Genomic DNA, 21,299 nt, shown 5'->3' on the forward strand with positions numbered 1-21,299 from the left:
TATCAATCACATCAGTTCTCTGAACTTTATTCATATGTTTTAAGTTGAATGAATTATTCAATCTGTTTTATTTATATAATTTTTACCTAAAATCTTAGTACGTGTTAATGCAAGAACTCAACCACTAACCATAGTTAGCGACTCAGCTAAAATGAAGCAGCCAATTAACAGCGCAGTCTGGTATAACATTGCCACTTTGAGTAAAATGTCGATAATATTCGCAAGCGATAACAAACTGTTAAGTTGCTTTTGTGAGCTTAACATCGTTCGGCTTTATAGCGGAGCCATATGCCATAATCGCTATAAATTGTATTTGTTGTTTTAAAAGCGCGGTGAACAGACGTCTGTCAGGCGTTCGCCGAGTCAAAAAGAAATTGTGAAAATCAGAAAAGTAACGCAAGTTAACAATAAAAAACACGTTTTATACGTATATTTTCGTGCTGATAAAGTTAGTATACATCCGTTAGTAAACTAACGAATACGCAACGCAAAGAGAAAGTGGCAATATTTTTTCAAAGGCGAATAAAAAGCAAAAGAAACCGCGTATAAGTGCAAAATTCATGTACAATGCGTGTATTTTAGTACTTGCATTAGTGTGTGTGTGTGTGCAAATGTGAGTGCGTGTGAATGTGTGCTTAAGCGTATCAACATTTAAGCAAACTCGTGTTTTTTTTATAAGTTCTCTTACAAATTTGCAGTTTTGCAATACACCAATAATCTAAATAAATATGCAACCTCATTGTGATGTGGTGAACAACAACAGGCTAGCAACAGCAACAGCAACAGCCAAAGCCAGACAATTCAGCAATATGCTCTCTGCGGTGCTCAGCTGACATGTTGCAAGCTGCATAAAGCTGAGGAAATTGCTGCCAAAATAGAATTGTTTAATAAATACAGTGTTGTGCTGCTGTTGATGCAAAGTTCAAGCTTAGGAATTGTTCTCGAAGTTTCTAATAATGTGTGCGAGCACCGGCTGAGGTGGCAGCGGCAACGGCACCACAAAAACAATGATAAATATTGTATCAAATTAAAATACGCTGTTTATACTGCGCTTTATATTTGTATGTCTCTATGTACGTGTGTGAGTGTGAAGCGCTCTTGTTCTTGGACTGCGACTGTTGCTGCGGCTGCTGCTGCTGTGTATTGTTTTTGTCTTGATATGCATATGACTAGTGTGGTGTGTTTGCATGCGTGTGCATGAGTGTGTGCGTGTGAGCTGTGATTGCCGTAAATGTTAAATTATTTTGCATTTAATTAAACGTATGAGTTAATTGTTGTCATATACAATCATACGTGCACGCATTTACGTCTGCTGTCAGTCTGTGTGTATGTAAGAGAGTATAAAGAAACTGACGAAGAGACGCAGCCGTTTGTGTTGTTAGTGTGAGTCACAGACTGGCCAAGAAAACAGCGATAAAAGCAAACAACAAATAAACGTTGATGTGAAGGAGTAAAGCAGAACAAGCATTGGCATTGCTAAACAAAATATGAAAACAAAAAAAATCATAAATAATATACATATGTATGTGTTTTAAACAAATGACGATTTCACCATACACAAACACATGCATACACACGCGGTGCGTGTGAAGAGTGTACAGCGAACAGTAACAGGGCCAGCAGACGACGGGAGTTAAAATTTTAGCTTTACCGCAATGCAATAACAAATACAGACACTCATACATTACAATACCAAAGCAAATGTATGCATTTGTATTTGTTCGACTCATTTTTACCAAATATACAATCGCCGAAACGATTGGACGATTGGACGAAAGTCCATTGGCCAAGTTCAAGGACATCGGCAAATATTTAGAGCAATTGTGATAGAAAAAAAAACACAATTAACAATTTGTTAGTTAATAATTAATGCTTTTGCAGCCTATCGAATGTTAATTTATTGAGCACAACATATTAATAAAAAAAAATCAAAATAAGAACTAAAACAAAACCAACAAAAGCCGCGTGCAAATTGTAATTGAAAATTAAAAGAGAATAATATACATACGTCGGCAGCGACGTCAACGGCGTGCGCTGGCGTTGAAACGGTATAATATCATTCACCTACAGCAGCAGCACTTTGCAGCAAAAACTGCGACGCAGTTTTTACCGTTGAAGTCACAAGCACAAGCACAGGCAGCAGCGCTTCTTGCAGCCGAAAAGCGAATTGGAATTCGTGGAGAAAAAGGTGAGTGCACTGTCCGACAAATACACACATATCGGTATACACATATACATACGCCCGCACACATGCATGCATCTCACTCTCGCTCATTTGGCGCGAGCTACTCATTAAAGGTTATTTGGAACTGCATTTGTATTTGTTGTTGTTTTCTGATTTTGCCAGTGCTGATCGAACATTGTTTTATTTTACTGCATATCGCACACACTCACATGTCTATTGCAGCCTTTAAACAAAGCATGTTTATATCATTTTTCGACTAACATTTGTTGTTGTTGCCCATCAATTCGACTCGCCTTGAACTTGCTTCGTCTTTGTTGTGTGTGTGTGTGTGTGTGTGTATGAGTGAGTGCGTCGTATACTTGTCGACCATGCCCTCCGCCCCTCGTGTCAGAAATTTATCAAAGACCTTGAACAGGTTCAAGTTCACGCAGCCGTCGTGTCTGTCGCGTGTTTTGCCGTCGTCGACCCAAAGAAAGAAAGAGATAGATATAGAGGGAGCGGATGGCAGGAGTAAGGGACTAAGCCCGTGGCGTGGGCATCCAGACAGACACCAACAACTGAATGTCCACATGTTTAGGCTTCCCTTAAAGCTAAGGCATTATACATTATTTGATAGCCCAATTCGATACCGAATAAAAGCCTATTTAATAGAAATACCTGTAAAGGTGTTAAAGGTGCTAATATAAAAGAAACACGTTGTAAGCATCAACTTGAATAAACAACTTCAATTACCCTTGAGAATGCATTAGATATTTGATAGATAGATAGATAGATATTTGATATCGAATAGCTAAACATGAGATATATCATGTTAAATCGTAATAGATAGTTGTTGTTCTTTTAGTATTCGTGTTTGTATATATTAGTTTTTTGTTTTAGCCAAAAGTCTTAAACACTAGTTAGATTGATAGTTGTATCAATTATACATTAGTTAGATTTATAGTAGTATTAGGTAAACCTATAATAATTATATAATATAATATATTTCTGATAAGCAACAACAGCTGATTTCATTTATAATCATCTCAGTCCATCGAAACGGCTTCAATAGCAAGAAAACTTTTTAAATGTTATACATACATACGTTCATACATACGTTCATACATACAAACTCATTCATACACATATCTATCAGTATTGACTCTATATAGACGAAAACATTTGTAGGTCATATTTAAGTTCTAAATATTTCATTAGGATCGTTCAACAAATACGAAAGTTATTTAAAAATGTATTAGAATAAAAAGTGTGACTAGTGTGCAATTGTATATGTGTATGCTATATATATACTATGTACTAACTAAACTTCAGTAAAGATTCGCCGTTATAGATAGCTTCAAGCAAAATAGTTGTGTATAAAAGAAACTTAAGTTATGATTCAGACATGATTATAGGATATTACATACAATAAAGAATAATATGCATATATATATGTTTAATTGGAGATCCACATATATATATTTATATTTATACTTTATAATTAAAGACAAGTATCACAATATATAAGTATGTACCTAGTAAGGAATATATGTATGCATATTTGATTTATCAGCTTAAGGAAATGGTTTGATATAGTCAAGACGGAAATCGTATGTTTTATATGTATATATCTAAATCGATAACTGCTTCTAGATTCAACTGTATCTATTAATAGATGTGTGTGTGTGTGTATGTGTGTGTGTGTGTGTGTGCTTGATCATTTCCTGTTGCATTGCCTTTAGCTGTTTCTTTGATCATGCACAACGCAAATTCATTAAGACTGAAAATCATATTTGACACGCCGATTAACTAAGCATATATATATATATATACATACTAATATTTAACCTCTGTCCATCTGTTTCTATATTTGCAGTGAAACAACAACAATATTAAAATCAAGAAGAAGCTGAACAAACACGAGGACATTTATTAATTGAACAAGAAAACAACGCGAAGTGACCATCAGTTCAGCAGGAGAATTGCGATTCAAGCAAACAAAAAATTTTGGTTTTTGCGCAGCTTGATTCAATTATACATATATAGTTATATGTATGTATATGCATATACATATGTATAGCCATATCTGTATGTATCGAGTATATAGACTCGATTGAAGCGCAGCAAGGAAACGCCATTGAACGCACGGACGGCGCAGCCAGCGGGCTGTTGTCTGGCCGGGCGGTGCATGAGGAGGAGGTGGGTCAACAGCAACAGCAGCAACAACAACAACAACAACACCAACAACAAACAACTGAAACAGCAACTGTCGCTTGTCTGTTGACACGACACCAACAAAAGCAACAAAACCCACCCACGTTCATTTAGTCATCTGCAACGCGTTGTTAACCTCGACACCAAAAATGATCTCAAACAAAAAGGCGTACGCCATGAAGATGCTGCATCTGGCGTTGGCCTTGAGTCTGTTGCACGTGGACACGGATTACACGCTGCTGCAGCAGCGCCTGTTGCGCCGCTGGGACTCCCAACTGGAGCTACCCCATGGCGAGGGCTGGGAGCTGGAGATGCTGCGCACGGTGCCGATGATTGAGACACAGCAGCCGTATGGCAATCGCAAGGGCATGATGCCGTTGCTCGAGGATCTCCTTCATCTCGATCATCGGCAGGCGGGTAGCGGCGCTGGCAGCGGCAAGGAATATAAGCTGCCCACGGGCAGGTTCAATGCGAGCACCTTTGTCATGAATCTGCACAATACGACGGGCAACAGCAGCGTGCAGACGGCGGCCCTGCAGGACCTGCAGAGCTCTGGCGGCAACGGCGCCAACTCCGGCAGCTCGAGCAGCAGCTCGGTGGCAGCGAACACTTCAGGCGGTGGAGCCGGTGCGACGGCACTTGGCGAGATCCACATCAATACGACGAGCAGCATGAGAAGCCAGAATGTGATGGCCGCCTCGCCAGATCTGGATATATTCATGTCGCCTGATCTGCTGCAGGATCAGCGTTCGATCTGGGAACAGAATCTGGCCGATCTGCATGACTACGGCGATCTGCCCTACAGCAGTCCGTACGCCCATCTGCCGCTCAAGGATGGCCAGCAGCAGCCGCACAACAACAGCCAGCTGGACCTCAATCTGGCGGCCTTCCTGCATGGCTATGCGGGCGGAGCCAATGCTCTAGATCAGCATGCGAGCGATACGCCAAGTGCTCTGAACGACAGCACACCGCATCCCAGCAACTCGGGCAGTCTGACTGTGCAGCAATTCGGACCGGATGCTGATGAGGATGATGAGGGCGATCTTCTACTGAGTCGCCTGTTCATTGAGGATAACTCGGATACGGAATCAGCTGTGGGTGTTGCAAATGCCTGCGAAGTGGAAGGCTTGACCAGCGAGGAGGATTCCTTTGGCGTTGTCAACGAAGTCGAAGTCGTTGAGGAGGTAACACTTAAATAGATCTAAATTAGTGGATGGCCATTATTGACACAGAACCTATGAATGTATGTGTGAATGGAATTTTGTACCTTGATTGAATGTATCATACGTGATCATAGATTGAGCTGCTCTATTGAGGAGATCAGCTAGTTCATATATAGCTGATATTAGTTCTATTGAGTTGCTCTTTGTGAACTATAAGTTTATATGAGCTATTCAGAACTATTCACTAACTATATGTTCTAATGAGCTGTTCAGTTTGTTATGAGTTGTTCAGCTCATCAGTAAGTAAAAGGTCTATTGACCTATTCTAACTATTAGCTCATGATCAAACCAAAATCGAATTTAAGAAATAGTTTGAGTTATCGATCAGCTCAGTTATATTATAGGCACTTGGATCTGCTTATATTGTTGTGTACGCACTCTGTTCCCGTTACAAAATATTTAAAGAGTGTCACCTACTTGAATTGTCGACTTGCTAATGAAGGGGCGCTTGCCCTTCGCTTGACTTATTCGCGGTGTCATTAAAATTTACGCCTCAATTTCACATTTTCAATTAGACAAACGACGAATGAGATGTAAGCGCCAGGTAGAGTCGTTTCAGGTCTGAAAATGTATTTTATAGACACTTTGCAGACTATATTATGCAAATGATGTTTGTCGTCTGTTTTACAGTTATATAAATATACATATACATATATACAAGATATATGTATTAAATAGATCAGAGCTGCTTTTGGAAGTAAATAAATACAAAGTTTAGTTTGGTTCTTTGCTATATGTCGATCGAGGAAATCTAAAGAGAGCTTTTTATAAACCTTAAACGGTAGTTTGTTCTGGCAGTTCCATAACATTTATGTTTGCTTTCAAGATCTCTTTCCACATATTCCATAGATATCTGAGTTTCAATGAATGAACGGTTTTTGTATATGCATAAATGAAATTGAACTTTATTTGTATATTAGCAAATCTTTCAAACTAAATCATTATTATGACTTCGACACGCGTCGTGTTTGACTTAGGCACAAATGAGCTCGCCAATTAGTGTCGCATTTCTCTGGCCGCTCATTATATATTCGAAAAACTCTCTATATAATGCTTTGAACTATTGCTACTTTCTAAATGGCAATCAATCGGGTCACACGTTGTCCAAAAGAGACCTTGCTGCTGCTGTTGCTGCTGCTTTGTCTTCTTCTTCTTGCTTCATTTCGCAAAACTTTTCAAATATAATTTTAGCAATGCATTTAACATTTATGAATTTATTAACATTAAGATGTGCGTTAAAATTAGCGTAAATATTCATCATTTATATGTATTGCAAACACACACAAAATTCACTTTGCAGCAATTACCCTGTAATTGATTATTGAATGGGGTAGCTTGACTGTGCTGTGTGAATGTGTATATATCGAATTTCTTCTATTAGTCTTAGAACCTGGGCGGTGACTCAGAATCTTAACTGTTGTGTGAACCAGTAGGTAGCCTTAGGTTCAGTTTGTGAACTTGGGAGCATTCACTGAGTTTCGAAACTGGTTTGTCATAACAATTTTCATTGCGTTACTAACTCGTTACGTAGAACCAACAAAAATGACACAAATTAATGTAACTTTTATGTTTTGGAACTATTCAGTTACTTTATAATGAAACTAGTTACATTTGCGATACAATTCAAGTAGGAAATAAAACTAGCAAAAAGTTTTAAAAGCAAACTCTACAGGGTATTTAACTATCGACTACTTAGCAGAAGTGTGGTATTCATTTTTTATATTTCAAAATCGGAATCTTCCGAATGCCGTCAACAATTTTAGCGGCTGCAACAAATTTCATGTATTGCAATTAAAATACTTTTTTGTTGTATGTAAATATTTATATTTATGTATATGTATGTATGTATGTGCATAGCTATGTGTGTGTGTGTGTGTGTGCATTGTATGGGGTGAGTAATGTGTATTTATATTTGTTCCATTGGTGTTTTTCATGCATATTTTGCTGAATTTTTATAGATCATGTCACGAAATGTTTTCCATTTTTACATTCGCTGATGTGTGCGTGTGTGTTTATCTTTGAGATTGTCAAATGGGTCAATTAGCTGACATTTAACGTTTGTGCTATTCGCCGCTCACTTTTGCGAATTTCAGTGCATTTGGCTTTGATTGTTGTCCTTACACGTCCGACTGTTTTATGGAATAGTTTGACTATGTATAAAAATAGTTTTCTATAAATATTTTACCTTAGCTCTGCATCCACTCACAGTAAAAGCTGAGAAAATACATTTTGGGTCCTCAGCTTCTATGTTATTAATGCCTAAAATTCACTAAATTATATTATTTATATTTAACTTATATAAATCTAGAATCTGTGTTTTATAAAGAGCTTTCACTGTATACATTAACTCTTTCATGATTCTTCAGCGATCGAGCACAGATCGTTAAACACCACAAAACAGTCGCTTTGTCTCGCTCACACCAATTCGAGCACCTGTAAACTCAAGCAAGCATGTTTGTATGTGTTTGTGTGTGTGTGTGTCCGAGATGAGGTCACAAGCTTACGCTCATGCACACACACACACACATTTGCACTGATAGCGTTGAATGTCGTTTACCTTATGCTTCTTCTCTGCTAAAGCTCTGCTAATTGTAAGCGCGTATCCTACACACAAAAAAATAAAGAAGAACCAAATATATAAATAAAGAAATACACACAAAGTTGTGTGTTTTTTCGTGTTTACCCTTTGTTTGGCATATTCGCATATATTGACAGTTTTTATCGCTCTTGTTGTTGTCGTTCTTATTTTTGGTTCTCTCCGTTGCGGAATAAATAAACTTGGGCAACAAGCGAAGCCGAAGCAGCAGCAGCAACAGTCAGCAAAGGTTTCGTTGAACTTCGTTTTCAGTATTGAGTTGACGCTCAGCTCGTTGCATTCGCTGCAGCTGCGCATGTAATCAAATTTATAACTGTTGAATAATGCACATGTATATAATTACTCATTTTTATACAAGTTATATCATGTTCACTTTGTTTTCTGATTTTGTTCATTTGCATTTATCTCTTTTATACATGCAGTTATATTCCCTCTGTCCGCCCCGTTTCATCTTGTTTGCTGCAACGAGTTGATAACGTAACATATAACGCAAACAGCTGTTTTACCGGCATTTTTACACACCACACTTTATAAGTTTTTCTTTATATTCAGCGGGCTCTCTTGCTCTCTCTGTCAACTAAGCACTTACTCTTCACCACACTGGAAACTCAACATACTAGCAACATTTGTTGCCATAGGCAACAGAACTCAACATGTTATTTAGCTAAGCACTTTAGCCAATACAGCAACCAAAGTATTTGAGCGAGTTTTCAAACAAAATCCAAGAGCTTTTAAAAAGCTTTACTGGCTGTGTAAAAAATTAGAGTAGCAACGCAAAGATACTACGTATTATATAATTTAAGCATGCTTATACAATAAGGGTTACACCCATTAAGTGAAATCAATTGGTTTTTTTTTTGCTAAAATTTATTTTTCTGTTTTACATTTGCTTATCAGCTTTTTAGTATGTGTGTATTTTTATAACACATTTTAGAGCTGCGCGCAAAACAAAACTTTATCAATTAAAATAATCAAATATTTTATGGGCTGCCGCTGTCAGCGACGGCTAATCAGACCAGACGAAAAAATTAAAAACAACGCTAGGGCCTTTGGAACACTTCGACAATACTTTTCAGTCTACTTAATGTTCATTTCGAGTGTTAAACACGTATCGCTGCTCAGTAAAAACGGGAAACAAAAATTCTTTTTGAATAAGAAACGTTCATAAAATATTTAATCTAAAACTCAGCCATGTGTCTCAATGAGGAGTACAAGCATATGCACACCTATTTAGCGGTCTGTGTTTATGAACTTTCTATATTCACATGGCAACATGTCTAATGTTAAGTGCTGAAGAAAAAAAAAACGCAAATTGAAAAATCATTTGACTGTAATTACGTTGCATTTCCACCTAATTACCCTGTGCAAAATACACATAAAAAAGCACATTTTTTTCTGCTATTGCTGCTGCTTGGCGCCGTTTGTGTTTCTTTTTTTGTTGTTGCCGTGCGCGTCGCTTTCTGTGTTTCTCACAGTGCTCAATTGTTAATTTCCATAATTAAATACCGTTAATTACGGCTTACGCTTGCCAAATGTGCATCAACAACTACTGCGCCGCCCCCTGTCGGCGAGCGCTGGCAACTAATCAAGCAGCTCCTGCGCGTTAGAAGGAGATGGAAATGCTTTAACCATAGAGTGTGTCAGTGTGCGTGCGTGTGAGTGAGTGTGTGTGCAAAAGAGTGAACGAACGAGCGCTTTTGACAAAGTTCAGATGTCAAATCGATTATCGAGCGGCTGAACTATCGCTGGAACTGAACAAATATCGTGACATGAATGAGTTTATAAAAAAACAAATTCTAATTAGACATCAAAATGAATTCAAATTCAAATTCAAAATAAAAATAATTCATAATAAACTAATAAATAATAAATAAAATAAAAGAAAAATAAATTTTAACATGAAATAAATAAGAAAAAAAACATATATATATTTCAGTAAAATATGTTGGCCACCTCTAGTTAGACATTCTTTTTGCGATTCGTTCATCTCTAGTTGTGGGTGTTGAGTGCAAATGTTGTTAATGAAAGCGCAATCGAATGCGCAGGCAGCAGAAAAATGATGACACAAATGAACCGTTATTAAAGTTTGGGGCGTGTTGCTGTGGCTAACCGCAGAAACGAGCAGGATACTTGTGCAATACTTGATAAATGTGTATCTATAAGATACAAAGATACAAACCGCTGTTGGCCACTCGAGTTAGCAGTTTGCTTTGTTGGTGGGCACAGACCTGAGAGGCCTGAGACGGCCTGACTGACTGACTGACTGAAGGCTTGACGAGCACATGATTAATATGCGCCACACTTGCCGCTCAGCCGACTAAATGTGTGTCTGTATGCGTGCATGTGAGTGTGTGTGTATCTTGCAGATACAAAATGCAGTGAAGTGATCTGGTCGGGGCTCGTTCGTGCGGCTGTCAGTTCAGGTGTCATCAAAATCTTTGCGAGGCTTTATTAATGACGTTCGCCAACCTTTTAGCCTCAGTCGGCAACTGAGCCTTTCCTTTCCTTTCCTTTCCTTTCCTTTCCTTTCCTTTCCTTTCCTTGTTGTTGCTCTCTGTGTGCTTCTTCATCTTCTTAAACTTCTTTTCAATATTTTTTTGTTTTCTGTGATTTTCCTTTGCACTTTCTACCGCAGCCGCCACTTGCTTTCACTTGAGACTTTTGTAATTTGCCGCTTAAGGATCAAAAAAACATTTATCTTGCCACAAAAAATCTTACGATCGCCGATCGCATTTTGTGGTCAGCTCGCCGTTAATGGCGCACTAATTGTTGCAACAAAATGCGGCAAGTGTCAATATATTGTGATGCGCCTAATGTTGATTGATTAAAGTGAACAGAATTTGTCCCAGCCCAAGGCAGTTGCTCAAAATAAACCAAATCGCTATGGCCTTATCACCCCTGAAGAGCGCCTTATCAAATGCCGTCTACCTTTGTCTATATATATATAACAGTCTGATAGCTTCAACACACATCTCAAACGTGTTTTCTGTTCAGTTTGTTTTCAATGCAGTTTTATTGCATAATGCTTTTCCTTTTTTCCGATTTGCGATCAAACTTCAAGGTCAATCTGATATATTTCCAGGGCTTAGATAACCCTTTTCTGTTATTCGCATTTTCCTTTATAAATGTGTTTTATCAGTTGTTGGCATTATCAGCCAGACGTTGATTGTTGTGAAATAATTTTAGTCGAAGATTGCGATCTTACGTTTGAGTAATTAAAAATATTTTTTTTTTTTTTTTTTTTTTATTATTTTAATTAATTATTTATTTAAAAAAATATATATTTTCGTTAAGATTTATACTTTATTTTCTATGCATCGAAAATAAGGCTTATAATATATAATCAATCTAACTTTTATTTATAATATTAACATTTTGTATCGTCACGTACACGTTTAAGTATTGCTCTGCGATAAGGTTATAAATTGTACGCCCCATGTACGATTACCTTATCTCTGGGTTACATTCAATTGAATAGCTGGGCAACCTGAATGCGAGGGGCAAGCGTGCTTTTGCAAATTGAAAACAAATATAATTGAAAATATATTTTGAATATTCTAATTAATTTAATTAATTCATTTTTAAGCTCAAACATTTCTTTTAATATTGGAATGCTTATGTATTTGTAAGTTATGCTTGTATTTGTGCACTTTCTGCAGGGCTTTCAGTGCAACACTCTCGATAGCTAAGCTAAGCTTTAAGCTTTAAAAAGTTAAGCCTAACTGAACAGTCAGCTTACATTCTTCTACGCTATTTGTATACCCTATGCTTGGGCCAATTATACACTTGGCCTGGCATACTCTAACTTTTCGCTACAGCTGGCACGACAATAGCTACCTAATAAGTAGCAGCGGGCGCACACATCAACAACCCTTGTACGACATCTCCTTCTCTCTCTCGCTCTCATTGCTAGTGCTCTCTCTTTCTGTCGCTCGTTTAATTGCTCATTTTGAACGAACATGCGCAACGCGCAGCATGTGCACTGCTTCCAAAAGGGGACCAATCGGGCACACACATACACATACACACACACACACACATGCGTATACTCATCCTCCCCTGGGGCGCAGCTGCGTCGCTGCCAGCGTCGACGTCGCAGTCAGCGTTGCGCGGCAGCAATTGATTGGGCTCAGAAGCAGCGGCGGCGGCCCTTCTTTGGACCCAAAGAGACCAATGATGCCGCCGCCATGCTCGCTCGGATACTGCTGACTAATCCAGGAGATAGGCGTGGTTCCACATACACACAGAGACACACACACACACACGCACAGGCAGAGAGCTGATGATTGATTGCTTTTTGTTTCACGTACGTGCATCATAGCGCAGAAAAGTTCAAGAAAGCCTCACAATGCGCCCAAACAATTTCATTAAAAAGAAAATGTGAACCCAGCTAAGGGCCGGGGCTTACAAACATCGAGAAACAGAAAGAGAAAAAACTGTCGCTTCGAAAAAAGAATTAAAAGAAAAAAATACATAGGCAATGCAGATATATATATAGGTTTATAGAAATGTATGTGTATATACATATATTATATATATAGAAATAGCTGAAGGAAAAACATTTTAATTAAGCCATCAATGGCATTTTATGTCATGATTTGTTAAATGTTTTTATTTTATTTTTGTTTTTTTTTGTGCTGTGTTGTGTCATTGCATGGCACAGCTCTCGTCTGTCGACTGTCGACTGTGGACTCTGCTAATGTGCGCCATTATCCTGTGATTATCCCTTCATAACCTGTGCTGCTGTCACTCTACCTGTAGTCCGTAGAAATTTCCGTGTTGCGCTGACGGCTTAAGACGCCCAGTTCTTTTTGACTTGCTGCAGAAAGGATTAAAATTTTTTTGGGCAAAACGTCTGGGGTTACGGCCAGCGTTAATAATGCATCATTAACGCTTTAATTTGCAGCCACAAAATCGTTTTGGCATGAATTTGCAAAAACTTGTGGAATTTGGCTGCAAAAACTAACGAATTCATATAGATTTCTGCAAGTGTAGAAATGCCTCTCAAAGAGAATGAGAAAGAGAGAGAGAGCGAGAGAGTGGGAGTGGCTGCCTATCTAAAGCTGATAAGCGTGTCGCTCTTCAATTAATGTTCTATATGAGTAACCCAAAAGAGCACTTACAAAAGTCTAGATAAATTTACATACTATATCTACCCAAAGATTTGATTCAAAAGTTCCGAGCAGACGACGTGAAATGACGCAGTTTTTATCTTAGACGAAAACTTCTTATCAGCAAACACAAGAGAATATATAATACTAAATATATGCAAAAAGAATAGGTTAAGCATTTGGAGAAAAAAAGAGTAGTATCGTTCGCCTGTCACTCTACCTATCTGTCAGTCTCTCTTTAGAAACGGGGACACATAGACGACGTTTAAGAGCGCAAACCCCAATAAAACTCGCAAATCAAAAAACAATTAAAAATACAAAACAAAGTGCAATTTGAACAATCGAAAGACAAGTGAATTGAAATTTTAAACCTGATCTATTGAGTCGAATTAATAGTGCGCCATGAAAATCTTTGTCGGAGTATGTCTTGTAAATAAGACTTTAAACTAAATATGTAGTAAAGCTAATAATAGTAGTATACGACTTATCTGCATTATTTACTTATCTATTGTCTTGCTCCGCTTGCAGGAAAGTGAAATCGCTGAGGTGCTCTACAAGCAGGATGTCGACTTGGGCTTTAGTTTGGATCAGGAGAAGATCATCAATGCGTCCTATGCCAGTGGCAATAGCGCTGCAAAGCAGCGCGCCTACAAGACGGATAGCCAGGAGGACAAAGCTGATGACTATGATAAGAAGGCCAGTGATAATGATCATGATAATGACGATGATAATATCGAGAAGTTGAAAGCCCTGGAAGATTTGCAGCAAAATGAGGTAAGTATTTCACTATGTTTTTCAAATTGAAAATTGCTGCACTTATCGATAAATATGGAACAAATTCTCAGTTGAAAGCACTTTGATATTTCAAAATCTAAAATTTAATTTGCCAAAAATAAGCGATCTATTTCTCGATAGGCTATGTTGGCCTTGTTAATTAATCAAATTTATCGATAGGCAATAAAAGCATAAAGTTCATGTTAGATCTATGAATATTTTGGAACGATAAATCGATCGAGCATTGAAAGCGCTCTACAAGATCTGTTGTCAAGCTTCTCCAAACTTGCTTTTAGCCATCGATTGAGGAGAAGAAACTGCCGGATGATATGGATGAGCTATCGAACGAGTGGAACGGCATACCTTTTACAATCGACAATGAAACTGGTAAGTCGCATAGAGCTTATCTAATGCATGGTTAGTTGGAGCACTAAATTACAATTACAGTCTTACCATTTTACAGTTTTCGCGCACGCAAACAACGCGCTAGATTTATGAAGAGGTTTATCTTATCTCAGATACACAAAAATAAATTGAAGCAATATCATTTTTAGCATAACATTTCCCTTTCAAACGTGTTAGATAAGCGGCAGTTGTTGTCTTTAAATAGATGCTATTGGATCTTTACATGGGGGGAGTGTTACATAATATATTCTATTTCATAATGTATCAAGTGACAGCTGCTACTGCTGCTGCTGCTGCTGCTGCTGCTGCTCGCTAATATAAACGAAAATGGATTATCCTGCTGTTATGGCTGGGTCGCTCTCTGCTCCTGAGCGACGCCATTTGCGAAAGGTTTTTATAAATGAACGTAGGCATTTTGAGTTGACAGGCACGAAAATTAAAAGAAAAATGAGCTTTTCTTTTTCGGCAATTCGCTTTTAGCCCCCGTCCGCTCGACATTTCTACTCCACCTTCATATGCTCCATTTGTCTGATATCGATAAAGCCAGCTGGCATAGGGGCTTCGGCTCTGCCTCTAGCTGTGGCTGTGGCTCCGACTCCAACTCTGGCTCTGGCCTCTCTGCTAATCTGCTTGGAACCGCGCCCAATTTCATATCCAAGCGGCTGCTTTTCAAACAAACTTTGACACGCACACGAACTTTTATTATTAACAGTCGGGATTGGGTCTGGGCTTGGGATTGGGATTGAAATTGTAACTGAAACTGGCAGCAGAAGCCGAAGCAGCAGCAGAGGCAGTAGCAGAAGCACGCCACACGGAGCTGGGGCACAGTCAGTGGCAGTAAAAGTAGCTGCCACCGCCGTCGCATGCAACATTTTTCTTTTGAAAAATGAACGAAACATGATTCGCCAAAAATTACGCTCATATATATTTTATATATGTATATACGTATATACATATACATATATACATATGTATATATAGATACAACTGTATGCCTGTATTAGTTTGTATAAGATGTATTTGAACTTTGGCCTATAAGCTGTATATAAGACCCAGAGCCGTGGGCTTAAACCACCCAACTAGACGCGTTTGCTTAGCTATGAAGCAGGCTTATTGAATGGAAGTCCTCGTTCTATCGCTCCGATCAACCCCGGCAGCCATTTTGTTGGGTACCAATGCCACCACCACCACCACCAGCAGCAGCAGCAGCAACAGCAACAGCAGCCGCACCACCAACACAATCTAGATAAGCTGAAAGTCAGTAAACGTGTCTCGTATTTGTATTTCGTATATCGTTAGCTATTCATAGGCATTTATTCAGCTTCTAGCTATTAATATTAATTTCGATACCCTATAGTTAATGCGTATGCCAATAAAGAGGGTATAGCTGCAGCTTACACACAACAAGAAATTCCTATTGATACTATTCATAGTATTCTTGAGCAACGAATATGTTCTTTGATACATATCTTTAGTCGATAAATATCGATAACTATTAAACAATAAGGGATATATTAATTACTAAGTATTCAATAATATATTACTCAATTCACTCCGCTCAGCTTCAACATTATGATAAACATAAAAGTATCTGCACTGGGTATTCTCTAGTCGCTCACATTCATATCAATTATCATCTATTACCATTTACTATTTCGGCTGAGCATTTATTAAAAATCCATTGATGCGCACCCGCCCTATGCAGCCAGCCATCCGTCCTTCCGTCCGTCCGTCCGCGTATATCGTTTGCTATTGGTCTATGGCTAAGATTTATATCGGATTCGAGACACGCATTCACACGCTTTTGTTCGTACGCGTATCCAAATTCCCCCGAGTGTTAGCCATGGAATACCGTACGTATCTGTGGCTCTGCCGCAGTCCCTTTGGCCCGGCCAGTCGGCATTATCTATTGTTCCATGCGTTTGGCTTTGGCTTGCACTAAAATGAAAGTCATTTATGTATCTTTAATTTTGTTTCAGTTCAATTACAGCCAGCAGCAAGAAACTATTGAATGCCCACATGAATTGATAGATACTATTTGCTTGTACTATATCTATATAGTTAATTTTCGTATCGATAGGCGATGCTCGCCGCACAGGTATCTCTCGCAACTCTATTGTATCTCGGTTTTTAAAGTCAGCGACTTTTCATTAATTTCAACTTTTGTCACCTTCTTCCAGATAGAATCCTGTTGCTAATGAAGCTGTTTCTAGCCATTGTCCTGGACACATAACGCCATGTCATTGGCATATGTCTCAAGATCCATTGTCGTAATTAAGTTACCATGTATCGGAGTTTCGCTCTCTCTCTCTCTCTCTCTTTGTTGCTCTCTCTAGTCCACTCTTTTGTATCTGATTGTTGTCGTAATCAATGCTGTTTGTTTTTCTTAAGTTTTTTTTTCCGTTTTGGTACAGTTTTTTTATTTTTAGTATTTATTTTCATGTTGGGCTCCCATAGATTCAACGCTCCATTGAACAAATCACAAATCTGATTACATTGATTCAGTTGGAATTCAACCAGTTTTTGTCATTCTTCTTCTTAGCTTCTTAGAATACGCACAGTTGACAACTTTTGGAGCGCATGACTTGACAACAACTGAAAGCGAAGAATGACAAAAAATGCTCTTATTCTCAATTATGCTATGGATCTTTCGCGTACACGCCTTTACTTATAAATATAGTGGCTTAAATTCCATTATGCAATCAGTTTGGCTGCCAAGCTACGCAAGTTTATTGACCACGGCTCAAAATTTGTTACAGCTAACGGCCATTCACATGCGAACAGCAGCTGAAAATGTTCTGATTTGATTGGCTAGCTGGATTCTAGAATGATTTACCAACGCTTCGTACAGCGCCGATTGAAAAGTGCATTAAGAATAGTGTTGCAAAATGACAGATGGAAATGTCTCATTTTACAGCACTAGACAGCACTGAACTGTTCAATAAAATCTTATCTTACAATACTAGACTATACTGAATTGTACAATAAAATGTCATTTTCTAGCACTAGACTACGCAGAATAGAAATCTAGTGTTTATTTGAATATTTGTCAATAAATAAAAAATGTTCCCACTCTACTGTTTTGATTTGTATTGTAGTTTTTGAATGTCTGTGAGGTACAGTTACAACAAAAGTCGTAAAGTGCTGTCAATAAGAATATATAGCTACTTAGAGCCGAACATTAGCCAATACTAATTGGTTTAGTGATTTATAGTGTTGCAAAAAGGAAATATGAAATAAATACTAAAATTATTCTACTCTGTATTGAGTTTATCATTATTATTCTACAGCAAAGTTTCTAGAATTTTCTCTTTGGAGATAAAACTTTCTCATTTAATATTTCCCAATAGTGGCACTGAATCAAATCAAATTTCGAATTAGTTCAAGTCTAAATGGGTTTCCCTAGACATTATTCACCTCTATTGCCCGTATTCTCAGCGTTCCAGACGTGGGCTCAAGGGCAGTGCAGACAAGTTCCACTTACTGCAACGACCTCGCCCACATGATGAAAATGAATATGATGAAAATTATGATTATAAGAAAAAGCAGCTGGTGCTTCTGGCGGCACCTATTGAGGATATGTCTGTCTGTGTGTGTCTGTGCCCCCTTCCTGTTTGCAGTTCTTGTTGTTGTTGTTGCGGTGCAACATTCAAAACTATGCTGCCTGCTGTCCGTCTGTCTCTCTGTCTGGCTTATTCGGCCAGCATAGAAATTGTTAAAAAAAATTCTACTTGGTCAGCATTACGCTACAAAATTACAAAAAAAGAGAGAGAAAATTTTACATGCTGACAAAAACAACAACAACAACAAACAGACACAGACAGAGTCAAGTAGAGCAGAGCGTCAGGGAACGGGGCAGGGAGCGAGGGCTGGGCTTGTGGCAGACGCAACATAATTTGCTGCATAATCATATCGCTTTCAAGTGTTTTAAGCTGAGCCTCTCTCTGCGCTCTGGCGGCGTCAGCAGCTATTGCCAAAAACTAGTTGAGAATTGCATAATTCAATTAGCCCATTGACCCAAAAATGTGTGTGTGTGTGTGTGTGTGTATGAGTGGGCAGGATTATGCGACATCGTCTATGAGATCTGGTTTATATATACATGTACATACATATATGTTAATTAGTTGCTAGTTCATTGATTGTTGGTGCAGCTTCAGTTTGTGGCAACTCATGTGCTTTATTTACAGATTCATTGTTGACACTAACCGTGTTGGGTCGGTGTTGGTGTCGGTGTCGTTGCCTTTCAGATTTGTCTTGTCATAATTGTTGCGCACTGGCTTTAGCCATTTGAGGTTATGTACGCAAGTTCAGTGTGCGAAAGTGAAATGTAATGTGGAACAGCACGAAACGCGAGCCAGTGTTGCCAAGCCACTTAAATATTCAAGTGCAGTGCAGTGCATTGATGTTGCAGCGTCTCTTTCACCGGAAATCGACTGAAACAATTTGCTGCCCTCACTCACAACCAACTACTACTGTCTCACTCACTTGTTGTCTGTCTCTGTCTCTCTTGCCTTAGTCACAATGGCGGCACAAGCTCTTTGAGTCTTTGGACGCTCCAACAATTTAAACTAATTAAGTTGTAATGGCGCACTCGAGAAACGCTCCAACGATCCAAACATATTATTCAAGCTTCAATATAGATATGTATATATGTATATACATATATATATCTATACACTCCTAAGTCTGAACATATGCGAGTCTCTCAAGCGCTTGCTGATGATGCTGCTAATTTTTTTTTTTTTTCTTCATTAACCACATAACTCCCTCTCTATTTCTCTCCTTCTCTCTCTCTCTCTCTGAATTTTTGAAGTTTACCAATTCCAAATAGTTGTTTGGGCCTTATTATTATTATTGCCCTGGCTGGTTCGCTCTTGTCTATTAGTTCAGTGGCCCACTAATGCATATTGACTGCCTTTTTCTCTTCAATTTTTTTTTAGAGTGATAAAAAAGAAACAAAAATAAAAATTAAACAAGCGTCCATTTGATTGCGGTAATTGTGTTAATTTTTGTGTAAATAAATTCATGTTTTTTTGTTGGGAAAATTGTTTCACTACGATTTTTTGGGTCAGCTGGAAGGCGCACTAATTGACCACATGGGATCAGAGGCAGTTTTTCTATTTTTAATCAAAATCGGATCGAGAAAAACTTCTGGGAATTATTATATTTATTATTTATTATTATTAGTTATCAAAACAGAAAATTAAAATTGAACCGAAAGTATATTGAATCTTCCATTAAGGATGTATAAAAAGTAAAAGTCTAATCCTCTCCAAATGAGAGATATATACGATATCGTATATCCTTTTTATACATTTTTGTATTCACATATATTTGGAAACTCAATTTGAATAAATGTTCAAGACATTCGAACTACAATTTTGTATGAACAAATGTTCATTGAAAACTGAAAAACAGATGCCATATATTTACATATCTGCAGCCTCTTAAATTAAACATCTATATTTTATAAAAGATTTTATATGCCAAAGGTTAAAAAATAAGCGCAAGAATGTCCGCAATGCTCAGTGAATTTGGCCAGGCCAAGATCGATATGTTGAATATCTACGAGGATATGGCTAGACACTTGCAGATGGTAGTAGACGAACTGCAGCTAATGCCCAGTTTGAAGGATCTGATGAATGAACGCATGCGGGACGAGCTGCTGGCGTGCATTCAACGAATCAAAGCGATTTGCCCCATGTTGCAGCGGAAGCGCATGAAGGTTGCCTTCTTTGGGCGGACATCGAATGGCAAGAGCGCCGTCATCAATGCCATGCTGCATGAACGCATCCTGCCCAGCGCCATGGGGCATACGACAAGCTGCTTCTGCCAGGTGGAGGCCTGCGCCAGGCAGGAGTCGGCCCATGTCACGATCGAAGATAGCGATGACCAGAAGCTGAGCATCGACTGCCTGCGTGAGCTGGCCAGCGCGCACTCGGGTCGGGCGCTGAGCCCGCACAGCCTCCTCCATGTGCGCTGGCCCAGCAGCCGCTGCGAGCTGCTGGGGCACGATGTGGTTCTGTTGGACACGCCCGGCGTGGATGTCACGGCGCAGCTGGACGAGTGCATAGATCGGCATTGCCTGAATGCGGACGTATTCGTGCTGGTGCTGAATGCCGAGTCGACGATTTCGCGCGTGGAGCGTCAGTTCTTTGAGCTGGTAGCTCAGCAGCTGTCCAGGCCCAATTTGTTCATACTCAACAATCGCTGGGATGCAGCCGCCTCGCTGGAGCCGCAGCTGGAGCAACTGGTGCGGGCGCAGCACACCCAGCGCTGTCTGCAGCTGCTGGTCGAGGAGCTGGGCATCTATGCCAACGTGGAGCTAGCCAGGCGGCGCATCTTTCATGTATCGGCGCTGGAGACGCTACGTCTGCGGCAGTACGCCAAGAGAAAGGAGGAGGATCGCTTTCGAGCACCCGGCGCACAGCTGCGCTACGAGGAGTTTCTGAGCTTCGAGCGCGAATTCGCTGAATGTATTACACAGAGCGCACTGCGAACCAAGTTCGAGCAGCATTGCGCCGGAGCAGCCGAGATGCTGGTGCAGCTGCACGAACTGTTGCAGCAACTGGCCATGCAACTAGCCCAGCTGGGCGCAGAGAAGACGGCCGCAAAGGCTGCGCTGGCGGCTGGCTACGAGTGCTGGGAGTTGCAAAGCGTGCAGCGGCAGGAGGAGCTGTCCCAGCAAGTGGAGCAGCTGAGCGAGGAGAGCTGCCGGCTTGCCGCACAGCTGCTGCACGAGCAGATCTTGCGTCTGCCCGCGGCCGTGCAACAATTCCGTGTGCCCTTTCAGCCGCACTTGCAACGCGAGC

At 39.5% G+C, this 21,299-nt stretch overlaps 1 protein-coding gene across 1 annotated transcript in view; it reads left to right on the plus strand.

Moving 5' to 3' along the window:
* Positions 1–306: 306 nt before the first annotated feature.
* The window catches only part of LOC6574898 (segmentation protein cap'n'collar), a 40,280-nt gene continuing 19,287 nt past the window's right edge, over positions 307–21,299 (plus strand). The window contains exons 1-5 of the mRNA XM_002000890.4: positions 307–448; positions 1,882–2,188; positions 4,041–5,562; positions 13,837–14,082; positions 14,379–14,469. Coding sequence (XP_002000926.2) covers positions 4,528–5,562; positions 13,837–14,082; positions 14,379–14,469 — 1,372 coding nt within the window. The 5' untranslated portion in view covers positions 307–448; positions 1,882–2,188; positions 4,041–4,527. The remainder of the gene's footprint in view (positions 449–1,881; positions 2,189–4,040; positions 5,563–13,836; positions 14,083–14,378; positions 14,470–21,299) is intronic.

Source organism: Drosophila mojavensis, unplaced genomic scaffold (genome assembly GCF_018153725.1).
Source record: "Drosophila mojavensis isolate 15081-1352.22 unplaced genomic scaffold, ASM1815372v1 contig_231, whole genome shotgun sequence".
Taxonomy (NCBI): Eukaryota; Metazoa; Arthropoda; class Insecta; order Diptera; family Drosophilidae; genus Drosophila; species Drosophila mojavensis.